Source organism: Lycium barbarum, chromosome 8, assembly GCF_019175385.1.
Source record: "Lycium barbarum isolate Lr01 chromosome 8, ASM1917538v2, whole genome shotgun sequence".
NCBI classification, from domain to species: Eukaryota; Viridiplantae; Streptophyta; class Magnoliopsida; order Solanales; family Solanaceae; genus Lycium; species Lycium barbarum.
The window spans coordinates 44,942,867-44,962,742 of NC_083344.1; the positions used below are offsets into that span (position 1 = coordinate 44,942,867).

The following is a 19,876-nucleotide window of genomic DNA, read 5'->3' on the forward strand; positions in this document are numbered from 1 at the left end:
AAGGGAAGGAGACAGCAAGAGTTAAAAGAGAAACGTTAGAAATTTAGATTTCGTTCAAACTTGGATGAAATATTCTCCGCCAAAGAAGGCTCAGAAAAATTCCTTAAATACATACTCTGGAAAATCTAGTGATACAATTTGACCAATCATTTATACTTAACAAAAAGGATTACTTTTATGTCTAGATCTGTTACCTAATATGGGTTTTTCTATTATAACTCAGATAGTACGGACGAATAGGGTAAGGACAATTTAAATAGGTATCAAATTTGTAGTAGAGGCGTTCAACAGGAACAAGTCTAAGTTACGAATTCTATGGACAACTTTAAGAGGCCACGTATGACTTTAGTATCGTTTCATGTAGAATTCTCATCATTCTTTTTCTATTCCTACTGATGAGGTATATTCTTTGGTGAATGATTAGTAATGATCATCACGTTTGTTATAAATGGCCAAAGGGAAGTTCTTTTTTCTGGGGAAGGAGCGAGAGGGGGGGAGGACAAAAGGTGTACTAGTCATATAATTGGATAAAAAGTCCAAATAGTCAACACAGATTTTTAAGTTATACAATGAAATATTTTGTTTTTGAAGTTACTTTTGCAACATAAAACTTCAGCGCATAGGCTTATCAAAGGCACCAAAAAGAATCACATCAGTACATGAAATTGAATTGTACTTTTAACTAATGCATACAAGTAATACATAGTTAATAAACTTGTGGCTCCTTTTAACCATCTATACATCATGAATGTGTGGATTTACATCGAAAACTAGAGATTTCCAAAGAATTATATTGAGGCGCCTTGTACCTGTAAGTTTCTCTCCAAGGATGTCAAGCCAACACATCAGTCAATATCTGAGAGAAGCTGCTTCATTTTCTCGTACGTCATAAAGACGATACCAATACTAGGCACAACCTTGTAATATTCGGGTAAAATTCCTCTATATAAACCACGTAGGCCCTCTGTTTGGATGATATGACTTAATGTACCAAACAAACCAGTCTTATAAACACGGGCACGACCACCTGCTACTTCCAATTGCATTCGCCGCCTCACAAGATCCAAAGGGAATGTTACTGCAAAAGCATCCATAAACATAGAGATAAAACAACTGCAAATAAGTAGCATTTCATGATGTAATTAACTATTTCCCACCGAAAGCACATTTGGGGTTCTCAATACCCAGCTTTAAATGATGCAAAAGAGATGCAACTTATTGTTCTACTTTTATTAAAAAGCTAAAAGCATTGACCAGGTTGAAGTGATTAATTCAAAAGCAATTGATCCACTTACAACGATCAAAAATATTAAAATGAAGGGAAAAAGGTCAAATATACCCCTCTATTTTGTTTTATGAGCTAACTTTACCCTCCGTTACACATTGCGGCTAAATATACCCCTACCATTTTCAAACCTAACAAAATTGCCCAGCTTATTGGATGGAATCCCCCAAATTGATCCAAAATACCCAATTTCACTAAAATAACCCACTACCTCTTTTAACCCGCCCCGACCCCTGCCAGACTTCTAAAATAAGCTTATTTAGTTAATAAAACAAAATCAGGCTTCTAAAATCAGCTTATTTAGCTAATAAAACAAAGTAGAGGGGTTTTTTTGACCTTTTTCCCTAAACTGAAAACAATGAAAGTGATTGCCCATCCACCAGACATAATAAATCAGAAGCCAAAACATGCGCCAGTTAGTGTTAGCCATCGAGTGGGGAGGCACCATGAGGTGCAGGTATGGTGCCTCAATAGGGAAAAGCGATGTGACTCTAAAAGAAGTGCTTGCTACAGTTGTGTAAGTTTTAAAGGCATGAGGTGTAAGCTTCTATTTGAATTTCTGTTGTACCTGAGAAAAATAATTAAAAAATATAAAAGGAGTCTAGATTACTATCTGAAGAAACAGATGGAAAGGCAGTAGGACTTTTTTTTTTTTTTTTTAAATAAGTACTCAAAGATTTTATAAATGCCTTGCACTAAGCCAGTGCGAGAAAACATAACTACAGATTGTGCAGATCCCCTATTGTATCTAAAATTGCATCAACATCCTGTACAATAACCAGGTTGCATCAAAAAGCTAGCAAAATAAGACATCTTTGTTTAAGGCTATGCAATTTCTCCTACGGCCTTCAAAATTTATATCATTTCTTTCAAGCCAAATAGTCCACTAAATGGCTTGAGGGATGGTAGTCCAAGTCTCTTGTGATTTCTTGCACAACCCTTCTTTCTTCCAACATTGCAATAGCTCCCTAGTGGATTTTGGCATGGACCAGGACATTCATAAGATCGACAAGAACATGCTCCACAGCGAGTAGTAACTATACAATACAAAAGGAGGTGGCCAACATCTTCAGAGTGCTCTTCACACATGGGGCACCTACTACAAAGCTGAATTTTCCTCTTTTGAACGTTGGAACGAGTGAGACAAGTCTCTCTAGCCACAATCCAAGAGAAGCAAATGACCTTCAAAGGTGCCTTCCAAAGCCAAATTTTTTTCCCAAGGCAAAGACCCTGTTGTTACTTGATTGCAGCTTCTGACCGTAAAGAGACATTTGGGATGCCCCTCCCATGTAATAGAATCTACTTTTTTGTAGTCCAAAGCTATGTTGCTTAGCAGCTGAAGCAAAAGACATACTCGTTCTACTTCCCAATCATTTGCATTCCTTCTAAGAGAGAGATTCCAGCCTTGTGTTGAATAAAATTCTGCGATTACTACATTTACATTCCTTCCCAGTAGGGCTATGCTGCTCCAATACAAGAAAGGGTGGAGAGAAAATAGGTCTTAAACGGCCTTTCACTTTGCTCCAGGAAGGGTCCTCGTCTTCTTTATTGACGATTCAAATCCCATCACTATTTAGCTTTTTTCTTCTCTTTCTCCCTTGTCCTGTAATTGTTCCACTTCTCTCTTCCTGATTTCTTTTCTTCTTGTCCTTCATCATCCTCCCCACTTTGATCTTTCTCCTATTCCTTTCTTTATTCTGCTAGCTCTTCTACAGCTACAGTATGTGCTTGTGTTCCTCTTTTTTTACCAACCACCTCAGGATGGCTTTTTAGCACTTTTTGCTTTTAAATCACTGATGCCTGTTCAATGGAATAACGTAAAGCCGACTGGGATGCTCCAACTACTTCTGTACCCTAATTTGAACCCTCTATTAGTCAGATATACAAGTTTCTATACTTTAGACTGAAATAGCATAAATACTGGTATGATGCATATAATAATCTGGTAAGACGACAATAATAAAGTATGCTCCACAATGCCGAAGCCTCATATCCCATACCAACAGATGCATAATTGGGATTTCAGACATGCAATGGAAGGGGAATGGAAGGGGAACAGATTGCAATCATGAACTTCTTATATGTTTTCTCCTTTCTCTTTGCTAAGTGGTGATTTTAGTAGGTGCAATTGTAATTCCTTTAGTTACCCAGTGAATCCATGTTATTTCGCTGCTGTCTCTATCTTCTTTTTGAGGGTTTCTGCGAAGTACATGGAATTACCCATATTTATGCAAAAAGACCAGCATAAAGAGAGGCAATTCTTGATTGGTCCTACAATTAATTTTTGTAACATAACATTTCAAACCTAATTGAGAAGCATACCTCAACGAGGAAGCCTCTCACATTTTGATAACTGCAAATACATATGGCTCCCGTGCAAATATCCACCATGGTGGAGCCAACTGCATGTTTGGAGATTCAAATTATCCAATTAATGAATGAGACGAAAACTATGTCTGACATTTCGAGCCAGAAACAATAAGTTAAGTGCCGAGGAAGACAAGGAAGGAAATCATTTTTTTGGGGGGTGAACTTTCTTACTAAAATCAAATGCCAGATAAAAGTGCTCGGTCTCGGGCTCTAAGAGTCAGTCCAGTTAGAAACTTAGTGAGAAGCCAGCACCTCAACCTGCTTCTCTGCATCCAAACCAATGAGACAGCTACATGCATCAACATCTACTTTCAAATACCAGAAATTTTTCTAAGAGTATACTTGTTAAGGGCTTAAGGCCTAATACTGTATATCTAGAACTAAGTTAGTGCCCCACCAATTTTGAGCTGGAGAAACACCTTGTTGAACACAGTTTCAGCTTTTACATTTCTTCATCTTTTTTGTGAAGAGTATTCGGAAACACAGTTAGATATTCCGTTTGTTTTGATGTGGAGAGCTACACAACACATTTATTAAGGAGGAGTATAATATAAATAAAGCTGCACATAATGTGCCAGACTGCCAGGAGAAATAACCCAGAGGAAGATAAACAAGGCTTTTCTTCTTCTCTAACACATTTATGGAATAGGACGCATGTAGAAATTGAAAGCTTTGCCAATATAGATATATCTCCATGTAGTAACCAGACATCGAGATCAGAAAATTCAAAGGCAACAACACACTAAAAGAATGTGGTGACCAACACCCAACAAGCCCGGGGGACGCTAGACAAAATTGAAGAAATATAGGTAAGACAATACTTTTCTCCATCACTATTTTCCTGTATAGGAAATCAAATCATTTTGGAAGCTCAAAATTCTACCACGTTTCATGTTACATCAGATTACTAACCTGTTGATGATGCAACACCTGAAAGACTTCCACAAGCAAGGCTGACCAAGACAGTTGAATCATCTGGTCTGATATCAAGAAGTGTGTTAAAATAATGATATCTAGAGGTTGATACACAAAGGGACAAACTTGAGAACTAACCAGTGAATGACATCAGATTTCATGGATAATTATCAAGAAAAAAATGATAAAAAAGAGAACAGATAGACGATAGTATACTCTTATCGAATATTACCTATGAGACTGCCAGTACGATCTCACAGTGTCATAAACAGAAAAGCTGATTGCCAGGTTCGGGCCAACCCCCTTCATGAGATTGAGATATTCATTCAGCATAAAACAGGAAAAACACAATTCAGCAGAGATAGAATCTCAAGGACAGAAAGAGGTACCAATAAAGTAGCACCCATTCCTTTATAAAGGCCGACTATCCCTTCTTCCCTACTGATGGTTTGTAATGCATGCCATATGCCTCTGTAATATATTACATTTGTCTGCAAAACTCAAAATGAGTCAAAACCTATCAAAAGGATCTAGTGTCTCAGAAAAGGAACCAATTATCAAAGAAATAAATAAGAGCAACAAGAATTATTTTGATAATTACAGAACTATATCTAAGATAAGAGAATACTATGAGTTTCACTTTCCAACCGCTCTGGCATCATGCGGCTGCTCTAGACTAATGCTTTTCTTATTCAAGTAAGCAAAGCATTTGAGTCTCACCAAAAGTTAGGACAATACAGTTCCAAGCTTTCAACCAAAAGAACAAAATTCAAGACTGATCTTAAAGGATAGAGCAACCCGAGCTCTTTGTAAAAATAACTAAACCGGGTCATGATAATGTGTGTATAACTAAACTATGTAAGAGTAAACAGCTTTAACATTTTTTGAAGTTATGTACAGCTCATTTACTAGTGAAAAAAATTAAAGAAGAGAGCCTCCTAAAGCTAACATGTGATCTATGTTAAAACTATCCGTTAAACAAGTGTTGTCAATGACTCACCTAAAGCGCTTAAACCCAGACTAAGTGCATGTGTCGCTTGGTGGGCACATCAGCAAAGCCACCAAGGCTCCAAGGCATACGTCGCATTGCCAGTGGGCATTATCTTTGAAGATATGACACTAAGCAATAAATATTTCATTTTATAGATTTTAGAATAAGTAGAAGTAAGACTGGACACATGCACTGCAAGTTTAGTCTGGATGCGAAGAGTGATGTTGAGGTGAAATTAGACGGGATCGTGGCGCATAGATGCAAACAACTCTTAGATATCTAAGCTTGTTGTTCCAGGAAAATACAATGATAGATGAAGATGTTACACATAAAATTGCCCACTAGAGTTTTGGTCCAGTGGTAAAAGCGCAACTTATAATGGCTAGGCACACGTTTCGAGCTCAAACCAAATTTTGCCACAGACAAAGCCTAGTATTTAAAAAATCAAAATCAGATGATTGAAATACAGAAGTTCTATAAATGGATGCCTACCAAAGTCAGAGATAAGTTCTATATCAGTCACAAACCAACAATATTATATATGAGGGAATGTTGGGCCACTAAAACTAAATACATCCACCAGATAAGTGTCACAGAGATGCGGTATGTTAAGACATGTGTGGTCATACAAGAATATACAACATAAAAAATGACCAAATCTGCCAGAAGGTGCGAATAACACACATTGCGGATAAAATAAAAGAACGTCGTTTGAGAAGATTTGGTCATGTCCTGCATCGATCTCCATATGTACCGATCCATAGGTATTACAAAGGACGAGGTAGACCTAATATTACATGATAGTAATCTCGATAGATCTAAAAGTTCTTAGAATCCATATAGACTTAGCGAAACATGTGTCTTGCTAAACTACACTCATGTAATAGGTTAGCAATGTGCTCATTTTTTCACTTAAATACCCTTCCAACTAACTAAAATATGGGGACTTTGAAGTAGTTCGATATATTGAGTTATGTTACTCGGACTCTTCAAAAATGTCGACGGGTGCATGTCGGATCCTCCAAAAGTAGTGTATTTTTGGATGATCCGACACGGGTCCGGCAGCAATTTCGGAGAGTCCAAGCAACTTCAATATTGTTACACCTCGAAAAAATCTTCCGTTGGTACGCGAGTGAATGACCTAGTGATGAGCACGAGTGTATGATGTTTCCATGAGTAAGAAACGACATTTGATGACCCTAAATAAGATTCCAAAGGCAATTGCAAAAAGAGAGAGGTTATGCTCCATAATGAATAATTATAGGTTTTGGAAATGTGAAAAGTTGCAAGTTTGCATTTTGGCCAGTGGTCGTAAAATGAAATACAGACCGTAAAGTGGTATACGGTCCGTAAACTGCCATGTTGTATTGTGGCTTCCAAACCTTCAAACTTTCTGCCAAATGATCAATGGTTAAATACGACCTGGAATACGGACCGTAAAGTGGTTTACGGCCCGTAAACCATGATCGTAAATCACCATGTCCCAGCCTGAGTTTCTGGTTCTGTTATGATTAAATACGACCACGAAGGACGGTCCGTAAACTAGAATATGGACCGTAAACCAAGTTTACGACCACTGTGCACTTCAAATAAGATTTTTAAGTCATTAAATAAGGGGACCAAGGCTTATTTCATTTCACTTCTACATCACACCCCTTCTCTCTAGAACATCTCTCTACATATATTCTATAAGAATTCAAGGATATTTGGTGATCAACAACATAAATCAAGGGAATTAAGTGTAAGAAAACCATCAAGATCATCCAAGGTCAATAAATCCAAATGGAGATAAACTAGGGTTTTGCTCAAAGTGGAGTATTATCAACTAAAGTTTGTTCCTACAACATCTAAGGTAAGATTCATGATGTTTATATGTTGTTTAAGATACTGGAGAGTTGAAATACTTGGAGTGTAGAAGAATATGGTAAAATGGGTCATGAATGATGAATAGTGCCATTTAGAGAATTAGTTGGAATCAAATCATGATTGTTGTTATATTGTGACATGAATGGGTTATAAATGACGTTGAAAGACCATGAAATAGACATTGTATGTGAATGGACGAAATCATGTGTTATAGCCATAGATATGGGCAAATGAAAGTAAATTGAGGAATGTGGATAATGTGAATGACTAATGGCCATTGTTATGATATTGTGAATGTATTGTTGACGTTTGGGAGTTGAATTATGATGATGAAGGAAATGTTGTTCGATTTTCCCCCTAGTTTTAGCCATGTGTGCTAATTATCGATTCTAATAACAGTATGACTTTAATGAAGGTAGAAACGCTAACGTTGGAGGGGAACGCGCAAGTGTAGAATAGTGCGACGGAAAGGTATGTAAGGCTAACCCTTCTTTCATGAGGCATGGTTCTATGGCGAAACATCTAAATCCTCTATACGAGTATGGTGTCTTCCAAATGAATTGATCTTCCGAGCTTGTAAGCTCACGATTCCTGATACGCTACGATTGTACTAAGTTTCTCGTATTACGAGTAGGCCTATTAAGGTAGAAGAGGTGGATGACGATAGTAGTGATAATGCTATTGATGATGACTATAATGATAATAACGATGACGATTATTATAACGATGATTAAAAGTAAAGATGTTTATGAGCTATTATGTATATGTACGACTATTATAGAACCCCGAGCTTATGAGGCCAGGTATGATATGTAAATAAGTATGTATACGATTACGTAACACGCGCGCACCTCTGCAGAGGGTACGGATAACCCTGAATCCTTGGTAGGGCCAGGTATGAGTAACCTTGAGCCTTGATTGGCCAAGTATGTATGAAACACTGATCCTTCGTGGTCGGGTATGCTATGTATATGATATGAGTACGAATATGATATGACTATGTATATGAATGTGAATAAGGGCCTGTATACGAATACGAGCACAAATATGGTACGGGTACTATCACGGAATATGGATAATGATGTATGTACACAAATACGTATTAGCAAGGGAAAGTTCCTATGAAAGGCAAGTAAGTGCATATGACGACAATATTGCCATCTCCCATCCTATGCTATTTCTTATGTTGCTATTTATGCTTCTATATTGATATTGATCATGCTTTACATACTCAGTACATTCTTCGTACTGACGTCCTTTTGTTTGTGTACGCTGCGTCATGCCCGCAGGTGCACAGGGAGAAAGGCTTGATCCATAGCTGCTTTCTCAGAGACTTCACAGCAGAGCTCCATTTCATTTGGAGCCATAGCTTTTGGGTAATTATTCTTTTGTGTACATAATTGTGGGCATAGCGGGGTCCTGTCCCGCTCATGTGATATGTTATACTCTCCTTAGAGGCTCGTAGTCATGTGTGTATGATTAGACGTGTCCGGCCTTGTCGGCCTATATTTTTTATATCTTTTGATAGCCTCGTCGGCTTATATACATTTGATGTGGCATAGATGTCAATGACGATTTAAAGATGTTGTTGTCCAATGGGACTAGCGTGATTAATAAGAAAGAGATGTATGTTTAATCGTGTGGCTCACCTAGATGTAAGTATATGTGTAAGCCAAGGGTGCCTGGGTGGGCTAGCACCGGGTGCTCGTTGCGGCCCTCTAGACGGGTCATGACAAAAGTGGTATCAAAGCAGTTTAGTCCTAGGGTGTGTCTACGAGCTGTGTCTAGTAGAGTCTTGGTTATGGGTGTGTTGCGTGCCACACTTATAAACAAGAAGCTGCGGACATTTTAGGAATAAATGACCTTCTTTCTTCATAAGAATCGTGCGATAGAGCTATAATGTAAGAAATTCTTGTCCCTTAATCATGTGTTGTGCATTTCAGAGATGCCTAAAAAGAGAAAGGCTACAGCATCCCAAAAGGGCAAGACGGTGGCAGAAAAGCGGGCTGAAAGAGCACCGCCACCGGTAGTAGAGGAAAGTGAGTCCCAGAGTGCGGCTCAATCTCAGTCCTCCCAGACAGTGCCTCTTACTGAGGAGCGTGAGGGAGCTTCAGCCCCAGCTCCAGCACCTCCAGCTCCTCCACCAGATGCTTCGGGCCAAGATGTGAAAGAGGCCATTAATTTGCTGACTCAATTGGTTGCGGCCCAGACTCAGAGGCAAAGTTCAGGGCGAGGTGATAGGGTTGTTAGTGTAAGGGCCCGTGACTTCGTTACTTTAAACCCTCTGGAATTCTTTGGGTCAAAGCCGGAGGAGGACCCTCAGGATTTTATTAATGGTATGTTGAGGACACTTCGATTGATACATGCTTCGGACACCTAATCGGTGGAGCTAGCGTCATATAGATTGAGAGATGTCTTGATCCAATGGTATACAGTTTTGATGGCTTCACGGGGGGCCAATGCACCTCCCCCGGTATGGCAAGAGTTTGTTGATGCTTTTCTCTGTCATTATATGCCTCCAGAAGTCCGGCGAGCTAGAGCCGATAAATTCTTGAATTTGAGGCAAGATAGTATGAGTACTCTAGAGTACAGTCTCCGCTTCAACTCTTTGGCTAGGTATGCTTCAACCATGGTAGCGGATATGGGTTACCGGGTACACCGATTTGTTAAAGGCCTAAGGCCACATTTGATGGATAGGTGTTTGACTGCGTCCCTTCAGGACGGTATGGATATTACACGCATTCAGGCCCACAACTCCTACGGAGGTTCGTAGCTTTCTGGGCTTAGCAGGTTTTTATTTGTTTATTAAGCACCGCGTGTCTGGGTCTCTTTGAGCCCCGACTAATCCCGGGGGTGCACAGACCCTCGACAAGGAGTTTCCCTAGGGCTTAGCAGGTTATTACTTGAGGTTCGTTGAAGGTTTTTCTTCTATTTCGGCACCGCTCACAAAGTTGACCCAGAAATCGGCAAGGTTTCAATTGACAGATGCTTGCGAACGTAGTTTCCAAGAGTTAAAGAGTAGATTGACTTCCGCCCCAGTCTTGACACTTCCAGAGGGATTAGAAGGATATGTCGTTTATTGCGATGCTTCAGGTGTTGGGCTAGGCTGTGTATTGATGCAACATGGCAAGGTGATCGCGTATGCTTCAAGGTAATTGCGGAAACATGAGCAGAATTATCCTACCCATGATCTAGAATTGGCCGTGGTGGTTCATGCATTAAAGATATGGAGACATTATTTATATGGTGTTCACGTGGATATTTACACAGATCATAAGAGCCTTCAGTATATCTTCAAGCAGAAAGAGTTGAATCTGCGGCAACGACGATGGTTAGAATTGCTAAAAGACTATGATGTTGATATTTTGTATCACCCCGGAAAGGCAAATGTTGTGGCTGATGCTCTTAGCCGTAGATCGATGGGAAGTCTATGTGATATACGACCAGAGAAGAGAGAAATGGCCCGTGAGCTCCAACAGTTAGCTATCCTAGGAGTCCGAGTAGTGGACTCACGTAGCAGTGGAGCTACTATTCAGAATTCTGCAGTCTCGTCACTAGTAGCAGAGGTGAAGGAGCGACAATATGAGGATCCCATGCTAATGCAGTACAGAGATACACTCCCTCATAAAGAGGAGTCATCATTTGATATTTCAGGAGACGGAGTTCTCTGATGCCGAGGCAGATTATGTGTCCCTGATATGGCAAGTTTACGCCACCAGATTTTGAGAGAAGCTCATTGTTCTCGTTATTCTGTTCACCCCGGAGCGACGAAAATGTATCATGATCTTAAGTCCATATACTGGTGGAATGGAATGAAGAAAGATATAGCGGAATTCGTAGCTCAATGTCCAAATTGTCAACAAGTGAAAATCGAGCACCAAAAGCCGAGTGGATTGTTGCAAGCTATAGAAATCCCAACTTGGAAGTGGAAGTGATTAATATGGACTTCATTTCAGGTTTACCCCGTTCTCGGCGTAAGTATGATTCCATATGGGTGATTGTGGATAGACTCACAAAGTCAACTCATTTCTTACCGGTCAGAACGACCTATGTGGCAGAAGATTATGCAAGTCTTTACCTTAAAGAGATAGTGAGACTCCATGGCATTCCGGTATCTATTATCTCCGATAGAGGGACTCAGTTTACGGCTAGCTTTTGGAAGTCTTTCCAAGAGGGTCTAGGGACCCAGGTGCGCCTTAGCACGACCTTTCATCCGCAGACCGATGGGCAAGCTGAACGCACCATTCAGACTCTTGAGGATATGTTACGGGCATGCATGATAGATTTTGGAGGAAACTGGGATGACCATTTGCCACTCATTGAGTTTGCTTACAATAACAGTTATCATTCTAGTATTCAAATGGCACCGTATGAAGCTTTATATGGGCGAAAGTGTAGATCCCCAATTGGGTGGTTTGAAACAGGGGAGACTAAATTGATAGGGCCGAACCTGGTCCAGCAAGCTATAGAGAAAGTCAAGCTCATACAAGATCGGTTGTTAGCAGCCCAAAGTCGTTAAAAGTCCTATGCGGATAATCGTCGAAGAGACTTGGAGTTCAAACTGAAAGATTGGGTATTCTTGAAAGTGTCGCCTATGAAGGGTGTAATGAGATTTGGCAAAAAGGGGAAGCTTAGTCCCCGGTATATTGGGCCATATGAAATTGAACGAAAGATAGGGAAAGTGGCCTATGAGTTAGACCTACCTCCAGAATTGGAGTCAATCCATCCAGTATTTCATGTCTCGATGCTTCGAAAATGTGTTGAAGATCCCACTAGGATCGTCCCAGTAAATGATGTTCAAGTGACAGAAAAGCTATTTTACGAAGAGATACCCATTGCCATATTAGATAGGAAAGTACGGAGGCTTAGAAACAAAGAAGTGGCCTCGGTTAAGGTTCTATGGAGAAGCAGTAAATGAGAAAAGATGACATGGGAAGCAGAAGAGAGTATGCGATCCAGATACCCGCATTTATTCCATCCCTCTGAAGAAGTCCAAGATGAGACGTCGAGATCATAAGGTATGCATGTTTTCCTTTTATGCTTTTTGGATCATGTGTGGCCAAATTTTTATGCTATTGCGTTGTGGCCCTGTGAGGCATCGATATTATGGGTTGTTGTGGCAGGATGGTAGTGCCATATTATAGGGAAAACTCTGGCGAAATTTTTATAGAATTCCCGAAAGCTTTAACATTCAAGGACGAATGTTATTAAGGGGGGAAGAATGTTACACCTCGGAAAAATCTTCCGTTGGAACGCGAGTGAATGACCTAGTGATGAGCACGAGTGTATGATGTTTACATGAGTAAGAAACGACATTTGATGACCCTAAATAAGATTCCAAAGGCAATCGCATAAAGAGAGAGGTTATGCTCCATAATGAATAATTATAGGTTTTGGAAATGTGAAAAGTTGCAAGTTTGCATTTTGGCCAGTGGTCGTAAAATGAAATACGGACCGTAAAGTGGTATACGGTCCGTAAACTGCCATGTCGTATTGTGGCTTCCAAAACTTCAAACTTTCTGCCAAATGATCAATGGTTAAATACGACCTGGAATACGGACCGTAAAGTGGTTTACGGCCCGTAAACAATGATCGTAAATCACCATGTCCCAGCCTGAGTTTCTGGTTCTGTTATGATTAAATACGACCACGAAGTACGGTCCGTAAACTGGAATACGGACCGTAAACCAAGTTTACGACCACTGTGCACTTCAAATCATATTTTTAAGTCATTAAATAAGGGGACCAAGGCTTATTTCATTTCACTTCTACATCACACCCCTTCTCTCTAGAAAATCTCTCTACATATATTCCATAAGAATTCAAGGATATTTGGTGCTCAACAACATAAATCAAGGGAATTAAGTGTAAGAAAACCATCAAGATCATCCAAGGTCAAGAAATCCAAATGGAGATAAACTAGGGTTTTGCTCAAAGTGGAGTATTATCAACTAAAGCTTGTTCCTACAACATCTAAAGTAAGATTCATGATGTTTATATGTTGTTTAAGATACTGGAGAGTTGAAATACTTGGAGTGTAGAAGAATATGGTAAAATGGGCCATGAATGATGAATAGTGCCATTTAGAGAATTAGTTGGAATCGAATCATGATTGTTGTTATATTGTGACATGAATGGGTTATAAATGACGTTGAAAGACCATGAAATAGACATTGTATGTGAATGGACGAAATCATGTGTTATAGCCATAGATATGGGCAAATGAAAGTAAATTGAGGAATGTGGATAATGTGAATGACTAATGGCCATTGTTATGATATTGTGAATGTATTGTTGACGTTTGGGAGTTGAATTATGATGATGAAGGAAATGTTGTCCAATTTTCCCCCTAGTTTTAGCCATGTGTGCTAATTATCGATTCTAATAACAGTATGACTTTAATGAAGGTAGAAACGCTAACGTTGGAGGGGAACGCGCAAGTGTAGAATAGGGCGACGGAAAGGTATGTAAGGCTAACCCTTCTTTCATAAGGCATGGTTCTTTGGCGAAACATCTAAATCCTCTATACGAGTATGGTGTCTTCCAAATGAATTGATCTTCCGAGCTTGTAAGCTCACGATTCCTGATACGCTACGATTGTACTAAGTTTCTCGTATTACGAGTAGGCCTATTAAGGTAGAAGAGGTGGATGACGATAGTAGTGATAATGCTATTGATGATGACTATAATGATAATAACGATGACGATTATTATAACGATGATTAAAAGTAAAGATGTTTATGAGCTATTATGTATATGTATGACTATTATAGAACCCCGAGCTTATGAGGCCGGGTATGATATGTAAATAAGTGTGTATACGATTACGTAACACGCGCGCACCTCTGTAGAGGGTACGGATAACCCTGAAGCCTTGGTAGGGCCAGGTATGAGTAACCTTGAGCCTTGATTGGCCAAGTATGTATGAAACACCGATTCTACGTGGTCGGGTATGCTGTGTATATGATATGAGTACGAATATGATATGACTATGTATATGAATGTGAATAAGAGCCTGTATACGAATACGAGCACAAATATGGTACGGGTACTATCACCGAATACGGATAATGATGTATGTACACAAATACGTATTAGCAAGGGAAAGTTCCTATGAAAGGAAAGTAAGTGCATATGACGACAATATTGCCATCTCCCATCCTATACTATTTCTTATGTTGCTATTTATGCTTCTATATTGATATTGATCATGCTTTACATACTCAGTACATTCTTCGTACTGACGTCCTTTTGTTTGTGGGCGCTGCGTCATGCCCGCAGGTGCACAGGGAGACAGGCTTGATGCATAGCTGCTTTCTCAGAGACTTCACAGCAGAGCTCCATTTCATTCGGAGCCATAACCTTTGGGTACTTGTTCTTTTGTGTACATAATTGTGGGCATAGCGGGGTCCTGTCCCACTCATGTGATATGTTATACTCTCCTTAGAGGCTCGTAGTCATGTGTGTATGATTAGACGTGTCCGGCCTTGTCGGCCTATATTTTGTATATCTTTTGATAGCCTCGTCGGCTTATATACATTTGATGTGGCATAGATGTCAATGATGATTTAAAGATGATGTCGTCCAATGGGACTAGCGTGATTAATAAGAAAGAGATGTATGTTTAATTGTATGGCTCACCTAGATGTAAGTATATGTGTAAGCCAAGGGTGCCCGGGTGGGCTAGCACCGGGTGCTCGTTGCGGCCCTCTTGACGGGTTGTGACAAATATTGACCCAATAATATCTTCTATTCTGAACAAATTTGATCCTCCTTCCTCCACCCATGAACTTCACCCCTCCACGGTCCACATAGTTACCTTAGAAACAAAGAAATTACAAACAGGGCCAAGAATCACAAGAGCAAAAATCTTTCTTTGAGTTCTGCATAAATTTCAACAGAATATTTATTACTCCCTCCGTCCCAATTTGTTTGAAGGTTGACTAGTCTGGGGAGTGAAACAACGCTTTCTTTGAATACAATTTTATCCAACTCTTTTCGTATATTGTGAATTATTAATTATGCAGACTTACTCGAAGAATCTATGTGTAAAATTAAGTAAAAAAAAAAAAGCTGTTTGACTCCCAAAACCGGTCAACCTTCAAACAAATTGGGACGGAGGGAGTACCTAATTGATGACAATATTAATTAACCAACTAGGACTGATTATGTTAAATTAAATAGTTGAGTTTCATTCCTTTTCAATAAAAAGTGGCAAGAGAATTCCAAACAGAGGCCTGTGATAGACCCACATTGCCATTATAATCCCTTTTGTCATAGTGCTACTCTCAAGGTCCTTTCATTCAACGCCACTTTAAAAACATGCTAACAATGCCCTTGAATGGAGGAGGATGAGTAGTAGAAGAAAAAACAAGAGGAATTTCTCAGTTTATTTCTTGGCAAAACATGGAGAGCAACGAATAAGAAGAGCATTAAATCAATGACATTCTCAGTGAAAGAATGCCATGGGAAAAGAAGTGAAAGGAAAAGAACATACGGAAAATCACTTAAAGCCCTTCCTTAAATGTGTTGTTCAGTTATTGACATGGGCACTATAGGAAAAAGAAACATGGGTACATTGTTAATCTATATACTGATAAATATCCTAGGGTCAATGGTGCATTGTTTAAAACTCCGTGGATGATGGCTGCACCGCCACTACCCTTCTCCACTTAAATATCAAGCTTTTGTTTGTGGCAAAATCTGAACCCGTTACGTGCGCCTAACCCACACATCATGTGTGGTGTTATTACCACTTGACCCAACCCCTGGGGACAAAAGAAAAAGATATATAGGTGATACCAATTAATCAAGAATATGTTTTAGTCATGTTAGTACATTTAATTTAAGTCCTATGTTTCTAGGAATCTTTCAGCCTTTCCAACAAAAAATTACGCGAGTAAAAAAATAGGCGTAATGACCTGGGAGACTGTCATACTTATCCTGCTTTGACATCCCGGTCCCTGTACTTCTCAAAGTTTCATTCAGGCACCTTAACTCAATCAAAACCAATATTTTAAACTCCTCTGACTATAGAATTAAATGAAAACACTAGGAGACTTGTAGTGACCTGAGCTGCAAGACGTGTCCTAACAAGATCCAAGGGGTATGTAAGAGAAGCAACTGTTATTCCAGCGAAACCACCACCTACAAGTCTTATGCAAAGGTCTGCACTTATATTCTCTCCTTGGCTTTCAACTCCCAAAATCAATTGCCACACCTATAATATGAAGACGACATTTTAGAGAGACGAAATTATTGGGGATTTGAATTGATAGAAAGAAACGTTAGTACCAACATTCTTGTAGCTTTCAAAAGCATAAAAGCTGATAGAGGAATATGGGAGGCGATGAGCAATAGTGACCAAATTGCCCTTCCAAAATGCGCGAAATCCTTCTTTGCGTACAATATATGAAGCCTCTTGGCATAAACTAGACTTTTTGAAGGTAGCAGCATTGGTGTGCATTCCTTGCAGTTGTTATAGAGGAAAATGTGCATAAGACAAGACAAGACAGCGAAAACAAGTTTGCCTTGGAATTAGAACAATGAAAGTGACCTGAAAGAGAATAGTAAGGCGAGCAAGAGGGGTAGTGCATGTCTTGCTGACAGCACCAGCAAGACCACCGGCAACAAGCTGAGGAACAGTTCCAATCTGAGAATGCTGACGCTGCAATTTCCGACCACTTCCTTTTTCATCCACAACCAATCCTACGCGGGCTTCAGTCTGCATCCTAACCCTAATTTTGGTTATCACTAGTGCTATTCGTTTCTGTCAGATTGGATTTGGTACCCTTAACTATCAACATTCACAAAACGGTGTTGCCTGTCACTTGTCTGGTCACTACAGTAACTCTTTTTTTTTTTTTGGGAGCGGGCCTAATGGGTGTGACTGCATATTTTTTTATTTTTAAATTTTTCCCCTCTAATACGTGGTATTTAATAATTACTCGTTGCTTCTTTTAATGGATATTATCGGACGAAATTACCCCTTAACCTATTGAAACCTTACTATTTCATTTTTACAGATTTTTTGATTATCTCACCCTTTTTCTCTGTGTCTCCTGTCTCTCTTTGTGTTGTTTCTCTTTAACTGTTTGGATATTTAGGTATGAATTTATATTTTAAGCTCGTTTCGATATTTTAATATCTGTTAATATTTTTGTTGTTGGAGTCGATTTTGTTTATTGTCGGTATATTCTTCGCCTTTGTTGTTTTTTTTTTAATTTTTTTGTATGTAATTTATCGTTCTTATTGTAAACTATGGTTTTAGTGTTTAATCAAAGTTTTTGTACTGTTTTTTCATGGTTAGTTCGTGTTTCCACCATTTTTGTTGGATTTTTTATTTCGTATTATGTTGTTGCTCTGTTTTCATGGATTTTTTATATGTGTTTTCGTTTTCTTTGTGTTGAATGTTCTAATTTTTGCCTTTTTGACCATCAGTTTTAGGGTTTTGGTGTTTGCCTGAGGCATATTAGGCTTCCCCTAGTTTAATTTCCTATTTTTTGTAACTAAACTTATGCCTATTCCTGCATATGTTATGAATGAAGTTATTTTTGTAAGTATTTTTATTCCAGCATGTGTTGTGTTATGGTTTTGTGTATGTTGTTTTAGTTTATGAAACTGAACTTTTGTTTATTCTCTTCCTTCTATGATGCAGGTGATTTTTTGGTTTGTGTAGCAGTCCAGCAACTCATTCTATTATGGTACATGTTAATTGTTTATTTCTTTTTTATTAACTTGAGTAACTTGACTTCCTTCGTGGACTCTAAAGTGCTGCCTGAAGGCAGAACTTGACTACCTTTTATGGACTCTAAAGTTCTGCCTGAAGGCAGAATTTGAGTAGTTTTTGGATTGTAAAGTAACTTGACTATCTTTTGAATCTAAAGTTCTGCCTGAAGACCTAACTTGACTACCTTCTTGGACTATAAAGTGCTGCCTGAAGGTAGAACTTGACTACCTTTTTGGACTCTAAATTACTGCCTGAAGGCAGAACTTGACTAAGTTTGGACTGTAAAGTTCTGCCCGAAGGCAAAATTTGAGTAGTTTTTGGATTGTGAAGTTCTGCCTTAAGGCAGAACTTGACTATCTTTGGACTGTAAAGCTCTGCCTGAAGGCAGAATTTGACTAAGTTTGGACTGTAAAGTTCTGCCCAAAGGCAGAATTTGAGTAGTTTTTGGATTGTGAAGCCTCTTAACTATCTTTTAAATTGACAAACTTTTGGACTCTTATGACAAAATTTATATATGTAATAAAAAATTATCCAAGTCCAATAATTCATTCTATAATGATATATGTTAATTGTTTCTTTCTTTTTTAATAACTTGAGTAACTTGATTACCTTCTTGGACTCAAAAGTGCTGCTTGAAGGCAGAGCTTGACTACCTTTTATGGACTCTAAAGGTTTTCCTGAAGGCAAAATTTGAGTAGTTTTTGGATTGTAAAGTAACTTGACTATCTTTTTGATTGGCTATGCTTTTCTCTTTTCGATGATGCCAAAAGGGGGAACATCGTCTATGAGCTTGTCATCATCAAAAAGGGGGAAATGATTGTGACACACTCCATATTTTGATGATTGTCAAACTGTGCAGAAACAGAGAGGAACGTGGTCTTCAATATGTTCTCTCCGTACATCTCATAGTCTCAAGGAACAAATTGATTTATGTGGGAAAGACATGTAGAAAGGGGGAAGAGGTCTGTAAGCTGGGCAAAGTGAAGATCTGATCCATGGGGGGAACAAGTGGGATCTGGTTCTCACGGGAAATATCAAGTATATGTTTGTCATCATCAAAAAGGGGGAAATTGATATGTTATGCTATATTCTGTTTTGATGATTTGACAAGCCTTACTCAAGAAACCAGAAAACAACTATGTGTCTTGCGGTCTAAGCTTCAGAGGGAACAAGTGAGAAGGCGGTCTGAGCTTCAAGGGGAACAAGTTAGAAATCTGGTCCTCAGGGGAATACAAAGTATGTTTCCTTATCATCATCAAAAAGGGGGAAATTCATGAGTTATGATACCTTATGTTTTAAAAATTTGACAAACCCTAAGGAAGCTATGTTGACATGCTCCTTGAAGAAACATATGCATTCTGTCTCACTACACAAGCTACAAGATATGTTCATATATGAAGGACCAGATATGTTTTCAGATGGACCATATGATATCAATTCCCAGCAGGATATGTTTGTATATGAAGGACCAGATACATATTCAAAAGGACTAGATGAGATTAGGTCACCAACTATTGCTTGGTCAACTGTACATCTGTAAAGAGACTGACATTGCAGCAATGTAACAGCAGAGTTGTTGCAGCTCGTTCAAGAACAGATGAGGAACTAGGTTTCTCCAAATGAGAGACCAGGTCCCTGGAGCATTGAAAAGTCAACTCTACAGCTGTAAAGTTGTCGAAACTGTAGCAGTACAGCAGTGCAGCAGCAATACAGTAGCTGA

The 19,876-nt window shown here is 39.0% G+C and overlaps 1 protein-coding gene across 4 annotated transcripts; it reads right to left on the reverse strand.

Annotated features, from left to right (window-relative positions):
- Window positions 1-544: 544 nt before the first annotated feature.
- Window positions 545-18,047, reverse strand: LOC132606135 (uncharacterized). Of its 4 annotated transcripts, none has more exons than XR_009569607.1 (8): window positions 16,726-18,047; window positions 16,498-16,647; window positions 4,960-5,061; window positions 4,803-4,873; window positions 4,568-4,635; window positions 3,827-3,921; window positions 3,608-3,687; window positions 940-1,078 (listed from the first exon to the last, which is right to left on the reverse strand). XR_009569607.1 is itself a non-coding variant. In XM_060319490.1 (6 exons), the coding sequence occupies exons 1-6, from the start codon at window positions 16,891-16,893 to the stop codon at window positions 846-848; spliced, it is 792 nt and encodes a 263-aa protein (XP_060175473.1). In that variant the 5' UTR covers window positions 16,894-18,034; the 3' UTR covers window positions 545-845. The 4 variants fall into 4 exon arrangements, 2 of the variants coding, with proteins under 2 accessions (XP_060175473.1, XP_060175475.1); XR_009569608.1 differs by lacking the exon at window positions 940-1,078 and adding an exon at window positions 1,529-3,139; XM_060319490.1 differs by lacking the exons at window positions 3,608-3,687; window positions 3,827-3,921 and having other exon boundaries at window positions 545-1,078; window positions 16,726-18,034.
- Between the last annotated feature and the right edge of the window lie 1,829 nt (window positions 18,048-19,876).